The sequence below is a fragment of the Thalia democratica genome, chromosome 1 (assembly GCF_965202585.1).
Source record: "Thalia democratica chromosome 1, ktThaDemo2.hap1.1, whole genome shotgun sequence".
NCBI lineage: Eukaryota > Metazoa > Chordata > Thaliacea > Salpida > Salpidae > Thalia > Thalia democratica.
Genome location: NC_139165.1, coordinates 68,624,782 through 68,634,766, shown reverse-complemented (window position 1 = coordinate 68,634,766; position 9,985 = coordinate 68,624,782). Strand labels below are relative to the sequence as shown.

Here is a 9,985-nt window from a genome sequence, read left to right as displayed (position 1 = left end):
TTACTTAATAACGCCTGTTTGTTTATTTAGTAGCTAAACAGACTTTATACTGGTAGCTCTGCAAAATGATAATTTAACAAAAGTTTAATCAGACGGTTTTTTTCAATTCGTAATAAAGTTTTTATACTGTATTGAGATAAACTATTGTACAACTTCTTAGAAAACTTACTTACTTGTGTTTAACACATATACACCAATACATTAAAAATAAATTTAACATAGACATACAATACACTTACAGGGTTACCAAGAATTTCTTGTCAGTTTCTCCTAGGTTTTCTTAATATCATCTAGTTTTTAAAAAACAAGTTTCTAGGTCCATTTTTGCATAAAATTAAGCTTAAGTAAAAATTATGTGAAAACATATAGTGTAGTAACATTAAAACGATACTGTAAAGCTACTTTAAATTTGTTTTTTATGAATAATTGATACAAAACAAATTATCTTTGTGATAGAATTTTCAAACCTAATTGCAACTTAATTAATTTAAATGTAAAAATAGTTTATATTTCCAAGTTTTTCTATTTATTTTGGTTCGAAATTCCAGATATTTCAAAATTTCTCAAATATCTGTTTTTTTTTTTTGCTTAAATTGTCACTTTCCAGGTTTTCTTAGGATTCTAGTTTTTTTTGACAATCCTGCACTTCATTAAGATCCATAAACTTTCCATACTTTTCTATTTTAATTAAAAATTTATAGTTAACTAAAACTATTTGGTTACCACCAGCATTCAAATAAACCAAAGTAGTACTTAAGAAAAAAAAAAAAAGGCATTCACGTCAAAAGGATGATAGAATTAAAAACTATCTCATGATTTTAACAATGTACAAAAACAAAAAAAAAAAAACACAAAACGAATAAACGTTGTTTTTAAATCAGTAATAATTAATCTATCTAAGTTGGAAGAACTTGATTGTTCTATTCCCAATTATTTCTAGTAGTTATTAAAATTATATTGCTTCATTATAATATTGAACATGTAAATACCGTATTAGATAAGTGAAAAACATAAAAAAGCTTACACAATAATTTAAAATAAAAAAACAAACACTACAATATATGCTAAAAAAGCATTTATTAAAAAAATGATATAATAAAACTCTAAACATAAGTTAAAACAGAAATGGTGTTATACACTAAAAATAAGTTGTCAAAAGTTGTATTTCTTGAAGTTTAAATTTATTTACTGAAATTTTTTAAAACTAGTATCATAATATAACAGATCAAAAATTATTGAAATGTACAAGTACTTGATTATTGAGTTATTGCATAAAATAATAATAACTTTTTTTTATAAATAATATTAAGCCATAGCTAGCTGGTGACTAGCAGCGTATTTTCCGTACACGTGGTGGTATAACTGCCTTTCAATATCCAATAGCAACGAAGAAGCACCGATGCGGAACCGAGATGAGTTCAACCAATCATCACCAAGCTCTTCTTTTATGAGAGCTAACCATTGACATGCTTGTTTGGCTGACCTGATGCCTAGTAAAAAATTAACTCAAAAAATTTAATACCATAAATTACGTCTTTTTTTGTGCTTTATACTATTTACAGAAACAGTAACTTAGGATAAATTGAAAGGTAAATACTAAACTAAATAATAACTCTAATTGTTCATTTTATGATGATTATTTTGTTATAAAAAATTAGTAGAGTTGACATTTTTTTAAACCATTATTTGATAGGGTGTAAAGTATTGAACATATTTAATTTTTCTGAATGAACGTGTCGTATGTATGAAGTTATTGTTTTAATTTACACATTTGGACAACTAAAACCATTAGAGGAATATTTTTTACAAATTACCAAAACATTAAAAAACAATCAAACTACCTCCAGCAGGTTTGAAACCAACGACGTATGAAGTTCTTTCAAAATATTCCCGAATAGCTCTACACATTACAAGTCCAATCTATAATATTAAAATACTTTAAAAAAAAATAATAATAAAACTTTTCGAAGTTGCTCTATATATAAATGATATTATACAAAAAAACTTTAAGTATTAAAACAACATTATGTATTAATCATTATGATACATAAATAATGCAATATGAAATTTATTGTTAATCTCCCGGAAGGCTAACAATTTTTATTTAGTGTTTATTAATACTTAGAAAATCCTAAAGAGTTATTTAAATAGGCTTTTTTAAAATAAATCTCATATAATATTTTGTGAGTGATCAGATCTATGTGTTATTTTTTGAAGTTTATACGTTTTGATAAGTTTTTGAGTGAATAATATATAGAAAAAAAACTTTAAGATCATTAAAGTTAAAAAATTATATAAATAGTTTGAACTAAATATTTTAGAATGCATTTAATTGATTCAAATGACAGTATAATATAAACAATGTATAAGTAAACAGCCTCCAGTCTTTAATAAAAACCATTTATTGATACATCCAAATAGGCACAGTAAAAACTTAACAAAAATTATATTTTTCAACCTGCAAGGTGGCATTGACGGCTTCTTTGCCAGTCGAAGTTTTAATGAAGTCGCTGCCGGCCATCATAGCGACAAGCGACGCCTTGTAAACGTTCTGAAGCGTTCCGAGTTCTCCAACACCGAGGATGGTCTTCATGTGGGCTGCACCGCACGCCTTCTTCATTGCGCTGATTTCATCATACAATTCCTTCCACTCACCACAAAGAACCAGCCTCCTGGTTATTCATAAAATCATTTTTAGTAAAACTTTGTTTATGCTACACATTTTTTAAACAAAAGATCAGATACTAAAAGAAAAAAATTCAACCTGTTGATGACAATATCAATTTCAGTGGCACCCCTTTCCACCGCCATCTCGATTTCCCTCACTCGGGTTTCGAGAAATGTCAGCCCGGCAGGAAAACCGGTTGCCACTGAAGCGACGGGAATTTCTCCCTGTGAGCCGGCACACTTGAGCCACTTGAGCGCGGTAGGCACCATGGCTGGGTAGACACAAACCGCCCCCACTTTGATGTTCAAATCAGCAACACCCATGGCTGTTAGTAAGTTTTAAATCTCAAAAGTTTATTACTTGTACAGTTACACTTAAATCAGGATAACCACTGATTTTTTAGAAATTTCTTTTATGTTTTTGAAAGTAAACGTTTTTGGGTTAAAACTAAGTTTAAGGTTAAAAAAACTGTGTTTAATAGTATAACAACATCGAAAAGATACTGTAAAGCTACTTTAAATGTGTTTTTTATTAAAAAAAGTTTGATGATGACAAAAACTATATGATAGATTTTTTGTATCAAATCGAAATTTTCTTATTTAACATGTAAAAATTGTTTAAATTCCAGTTTTTTTTTCAAAATTTCTCAAATTATAGCTTTTTACGTTTTTTTTAGCATAAAACATCAAATTCCAGATTTTTCCAGAATTCCAGGTTTAGTGGTCACAATGTAAAAAAGTTTAATTAGGTTTTATAATCATGAGAAAACAAACTAGGTTTTTAACATTGATCATAAAATTTAATATTCAGCACACTAAAAACTTTCCAATGTGAAATTTTTTGTCCTTTTAGTTTTAAGATAAATCAAAACAAAACTAAAACACGTTACTAATAAAACTCTAAAATATTTTGTTCTAAATGTTTTACACAATATGTTAAAGTTTCACCAACAACAATCCAAAAAAAAAAAGCAATCTATTTTTACTAAATATGAGCGCGGTAGTATAAATATAAAAAGTATTCTAAATATTACTATATAAAACTATCAACATCAAATAAAAATACTTTAAGTAAAAATATTTTAGAGTTAGTTTAAATTAAAAAATTTCTATATTGTGAAAATATGTTGCTGTAAACGATCAAGATAATATCAAAAGAACGTACCATCAATTAGGTCTTTTCTTATCGGGTGGTTAGCTTTGAAGCACAATCTCTGTACGTTGGAAGTTGAGTCATCACCAGCAAGAGTAGTGAGGTCGATGCAGGTAACAGCACGAAGCAGCCATGCTGCCTGATGCGCCTTCTTAACTGTTCTGCGGGCATTCAAACTCGATGCTCTTCTATTCACTGCAGCTAGGTTGACCTGAAATTACTATTAAAATAATTTTGTATCACATGACACGAGTATGCTTAATATTAAGCAATATAGGGAAGTTAACTTGTTCATGATGTATACTGATTCTTTAATCAGAAAAGATTATATTGATCAAGTTTTAAAAAAACAAAGCAGCGACAAAAACTCTGAACAACACTACTGTGCAGTTAATTACTTTAGCCCTAACTTTTTCGGCTATCATTAGCCAAACCTGAGATAATTATCATAAACTTACCACTAGACTGCATGACCATCAATATCAGTTGTTGGTGGTTGTGTGATGCATCCTAGTGCTAGATTTATTTTTAATTATAAAATTATAAGGTTTTAGCTTAAATACAATGTTAAGACTTTGGCCCGGTTTTTACTTAGTATCAAGCATAATAAAAGTTTCACATATATGAAATAAAAACAAATTAATTTGGTGAAAATGAATAAATGCTAAAATTTGAAATTAAATAACAAATCTTAACTTGAGATAAGATGCTTAGTAGTTTTACAACTTGTTAACAAAGTAAAAAAAATATTCATAAAATACCTAAAAAAATTGCAGAAATTGTTTTAAACAAAAGAAATGGCATAAACAGCAAAAGTCTTAAGTCTTGTAAAAATTATTGTTAAAATAGACTAAAAATATTAATAATTAAACTAAACTAACAACCTAAATAAAGAAGTCATATTAAAATACCATAATCAAACTTCAATTAAAAAAAAACTTCCATCTCAGATACATATAAAAACTGATCAAAAGAATATGTTATAAAAACTAGTAACTTTTTTTAATAAAAACTATTATTGTCAAAACCAATCAATAAGTGATATGTACATAAAGTGCGATTCGAATTTAAAACATGTTACTCCTAAACAAAATAGTACAAAAAAACAAACTTTTAATAGCAGCAAAACTTAAATTGAGCTGTGAACTAAGTAGTCAACTGCAAGACTTTTTTCTTAAGTTAAAAAACACCCTCTGTGGATATACAAACTATTATTTTATTTTATTTTTTTTTAATTCAATGCTGAAACTCTTAAATATGTACATTAATATCTTGCTAGATACTACTATTTATATAATTCATGGGTAGGCAAACTTTGGCCCATCAAGGGTAAAAGTGCAGTCCTTGAGCATGACTTTATTTTAAATGGGATACTGCTCATAAAAAGTACAACCTGTGGTCCTTGTCATGCAATAGAAAATCATTGAAATTTACTTTAAATATACTAATGTTTTAAGAGCATAAAAAAGGTTTTAGGTCAAATTTCAATAAAATTAAAATTTATACTATACCTTTGGGTATTTTTTGCAATAAAAAATCATTGAAATTTACTTTAAATATACTAAGGTTTTAAGAGCATAAAAAAGGTTTTAGGTCAAATTTACAAAAAATCGAAATTTATATTAAGCTTTTTGGGTATTTTTTGAAGAGTAAAGACTAAAAATACAACTGCAGCCCAAAATTATTTTATTTCTCAAAACCAAATGTCTGCTGACTCCCAATAAAACTGATGATTATGAATGTTACCAAGAGTGAAAAATAGTAATTATTTCTACAAGAAAAGCTACATAACTTTATGTTTAAAAACAAAAAATAGACTATTTTATAAATATATTTATTTAAATAAAAGAATCCTTTAGTTAAATCTATAAACTAGTTATAAATTAATGATTTTTATCTTACAAAAACTTCTTACCTCAACTTTATTTACCCATTCCAAGTCAAGAGAAATTCCAGGGTTGTTTGTCATGTTTTATTTTGCTTTATAAAAAGACTAAGAAAATAATAAAAACTTCAATTACAACATAACTTTTTTTTAATCAACTAATTATTATCAAATTCTATTTCTGAAGTTTGTTTGAAACTTAAAAATTAAGAAAAATTAAGCAATAATAATTTACCAGAAAATGTATATAAAAATGAGAAATAGAATGTAATTTTCTATATATAGCCTTGAAAACTAGTTAAAAAATATAGTTGCTCCTATAAATCATAAAAATTTCTAAACTCAAGAGTTATAAAAAACTAATAATCTAAAGGATTCGGATCTTTTTAGCAAACTTTAATTCCTATTAGATAATCATCTTTAAAAATAAAGGGGATCTAGTAAATCTAATTTATTACCTTTTATGCAGTAGCTATAAATTGAAATTGGTAAAAATTTTTGGTTTAATTATTTTTAGTTCAGTCAACTTTGTTATAAGGATATGCTTAACTTTTGAATGAAGGCACTTTTTCACAAAGGGTCACCTTTTCTTGAAGACATTTTTGAATGACTTGAAGTTATTTTTAATTTAATTTCTTTCCTTTTTTTATATAAACTTATTGTTAAACTTTTATTGCGTTACGCCGTTTCCCTGCAGAGCAGTTCATCAGACGCTAAAAAAAGCTGAAAACAAAAGTATACAGGGCGATGAATTGGAAAATAAAAATACACACATAAATGAAAATAATATTTACATTTGAAATATGAGTTTTAAATAATATGTGGTTTACAAAAGTTAAATTTTAAAGTTAAGTTAAATTAAAATGAAATATAGGTAAGTTTAGTTTAAATAATTTATTAACTATAGGTTTTATATATTTTGAAAATTTATTTACTAAGCATTTAATATATTAGGATTTTGAAAAAATGTAAATACTAAGATTTGTAGGGGATTTTTAGAAAACAGAAATGGTCTTTTTACGGGAATGTTGTAACTTTAAAACAAAATCTTTACACAATACAAACATAAATACAATGTAACAATATAATTAATTAAATAGAATGGAATAAACTAAATGAACTAAGTTAATGCGATAAAAAATAAACTAAAAGTATTCCTTAGGGTAATGAGGGCATTGCGTGACTAGTTCATTTCTTTTATTAAGGATTTTTCTCTGGTTAGCATTTGCTATAAACAGTCTTTCAAGGTTACATATCGAGCACATGAAGTTTGGTTTAAATCTGCTTTTTGTCTGTCGGAGAATTTTCCATTCAATAGTGGGTTTCTCGCCTTTTTCATATAATTTCCACATGTAGTTGGCGAGTTGTGTACAGTTGGCGGGTTTCTTCTTGTTGGGTTTTGGAAATGATACTCTATGTTCGTACAATCTGTTTTTGAATGCTCTTCGGGTGGATCCAATATATGACATTCTCTTATTTTTCTCAGATGAGACGATTGCTTCGTATATTACATTTTCTAATTTACATTTATTCATTACTGGACATTGCTCTCTGTTTCTGCAGTTGCATAGCTTCGGTTCTATTTGTGGTTTTTCTAGCAGTTTCTTATTATGTCCACTTATTAGTGCTTTAATGTTTGGGGAACAACAGTATGATATCTTGGTGGAACTTCTATTGAAGATTTTGTGTAATTCTGTTGATTGTGGGAAGTGCTTGTCAAGCAGTTTTAAAAAGAGGTTTCCGAATTTGGTTTTCACTGATTCACAGAAAGGTGGGTTGTAAAATATACATTTTCTTTTTCTGTTTTTTGCTTTGTTGTTATTAATTGTTGGATTATATTCGAGCTTATGATGGAAGTTGCTTTTGCTTAAAGCGTTTTGGTAGATTTGTTTCGCGTTATCAAATGATTCTTTGCTTTTTGTTAGTTTTGAAATTCTGTTTTCGATCATTTTTGGTATATTTTTCTTAATTGTTCTAGGATGGTTAGAATCTTTGTCAATATAGATGGTCTTTGCGTTTGGCTTTACATATGGGCAATAATCATCAGTTAGGAGGTTTAAATGTATGTCTAAGAAGTTGGTGGAGGTTTCACCTGCACTAATTGTAATGTCGAATCCTATGTCTGCTAGTTTTTTTGTAATTTTGTTTTTTATTTTGCAAATATTACTCTTATTTGTTTGATTGATAACGGCAAGTCCATCATCTCTGTAGAGTCCAATTGACTCAATGTTTATAATCGTAGACAAATGGTGTTCTAGGATGGTTTCCTTTTTTTTACTATCACTGTTACCCCTAACCCTTAGTCGTTTTTTTATTTTTGTTAACAATTTACTTTAGTTTTTTATTTATTTTTTCTTTTATTATGTTTATTATCACTGTTACCCCTAACCCTTATCCTTAATCAGTAATTTTATCTTTATTAATATTTATTATAATTTTTTTCTTTTTTTTCTTTTATTTATATCTTTTTTTTTACTATCACTGTTACCCCTAACCCTCTTACCCTTGGTGGATTTTTTTTTTCAAAATTGTCATTCATGCAAAAGTTGTCTATAGGTGATGTATTTTTTTCAAAGTAAAAAATTTTGAACACTATTGTTACCAATTGACTAGAATTCAAGATCTGGCTAGTCCAGTAGATCAAACCAAAAATTTAAATCCTAATTTTAATATATTTTTTTATTTCTTATTCAGCAGTTTTTTATCCATTTTCAAATTTACACTATGAATATTTTGTATTTTCTACACTCTGTGTTAACTTCTTTAGATGATACTGACATGACCTTACAAGCTTTTTCACTTAAAAAATATTAGAAAAGTTTTCATACAAAATTTTTTATTTAAAAATTTTTAATTTCTATGTTATATAGTGTGTTAGTAGGAGTTACAAGTTTTAAGTTGTAAGTCCAAAAGTGCTTGCAAATACATTCAAAAATAGTATAAGTTTATATTAACAACTTAACTGTTACCATTATAAATGTTTATAAGGATATTGTAATACTGAAATTTTCAAAAATTTGGTAATTTAAAATGCTAAGATTTAACTCTTGTAAATATTTTCAAAATAATGTGTCAATTATTTACTTTACTTTTTAAATATGGGTTTATTAATTTTTCAACCTACTATTGTTGTAGAAAAAGTGTGTACTAGTGATTTTTAACTTATAACTATAAAAGTTGTTTTAAGCCATTAGAAGTAAAAATAAATAAATTAATTAACTTTTTTTCACCTTTAAATACATTGTAATCACCAAAAAAATAGTTTGTAAGTTATTTGACCAAGTAGACATTGATAATTTAAGAATGAGATTGTTATACTTTTTCGAACGAAGATTACAAAACAACATTTTATGAAAAAAAAAATAAAATAAACTTATGACTGTAAAAAATTTGTTATAAGTATATGTATATTTTATGAGTCTGTATTAAAATCTAAAAATAGTGTATAGTTTAATTTAATTGTAAAGTTTTTCATAAGTATAATTAAAAATTATCTTTTTTTTATTTAAATAAAAGTTGGTATACAAAATTCTTACAAAGTAACTAATGCAATTATTACATAAAAATTGCTGCTTTACAAAGCTAGTAATAAATATTCTTTTATGGTGGTTTCCCTTACTAGCAAATTACTTTTAGTATAATGTGTAGGCATGTCTGATGAAATAAAGTTAGAGTTTTTATTTTCGTTAGTTTATTGTTTATTGAACAACAAAAAAAGCAAACAAAATATTTAGCTCTAGGACCGTGATGCACGAAAAAACCTTGCGGTTATCGAGTTTCACACCACAGATACCTTTTAACATCTTGTCCAGGACGTGCTGAAGTCATATTAGTTGTTAAAAAGATAAAAAACAATTTTTACAACAGTAGAAAAATTATTATTTTAGTGTAAATTTTAAACTACTAGTGCATGGAATAGTAGTTTTTCAGGCTAGTACAATCAAACGCGGTTTAGTCCTGGACAATACATTAAATTGTATCTTGATGCTGGTATTGGTATATTACTTGATAATCGAAAGGTTTTTTTGTACACCAAATCCTTGGACAAATTTTTGAAATACCCATTTTTAAGTTTCAATAAATTTAGTTTCAGCCAGTTCTTTACTGTTTTATACGTGTTTTGTATAATTAAAAGTAACATGATTTCGACATTTTTTAATTAGATTGTGTTTTGTAAGCATGATTTGAAAATTAAAATACTATCAACAGTAAACATAACTCAAACTAAACTAATTATTTCCTTAACATTTTTATGCTTCCTTATAGTTATATTTACATAT

General features: G+C 26.7%; 1 protein-coding gene across 1 annotated transcript; it reads right to left on the bottom strand.

Annotated features, from left to right (window-relative positions):
* Positions 1–1,060: 1,060 nt before the first annotated feature.
* Positions 1,061–5,815, bottom strand: LOC145834698 (deoxyribose-phosphate aldolase-like). The gene is made up of 6 exons (XM_082942232.1): positions 5,736–5,815; positions 3,833–4,031; positions 2,765–2,993; positions 2,459–2,672; positions 1,842–1,920; positions 1,061–1,490 (listed from the first exon to the last, which is right to left on the bottom strand). Exons 1-6 carry the CDS (start codon positions 5,787–5,789, stop codon positions 1,306–1,308), a joined length of 960 nt encoding a protein of 319 aa, XP_082798358.1. The 5' UTR covers positions 5,790–5,815; the 3' UTR covers positions 1,061–1,305.
* Positions 5,816–9,985: the final 4,170 nt, after the last annotated feature.

Excerpts from the sequence above, each read along its gene's own strand:
- LOC145834698 (XM_082942232.1), bottom strand. The coding sequence starts at position 5,789 with ATGACAAACAACCCTGGAATTTCTCTTGACTTGGAATGGGTAAATAAA. Across the intron at positions 2,994-3,832 it reads AAGAAAAGACCTAATTGATG|CCATGGGTGTTGCTGATTTG; the intron begins GTACGTTCTTTT and ends ACTTACTAACAG. Across the intron at positions 1,921-2,458 it reads CCGTCAATGCCACCTTGCAG|ATTGGACTTGTAATGTGTAG; the intron begins GTTGAAAAATAT and ends TTAATATTATAG.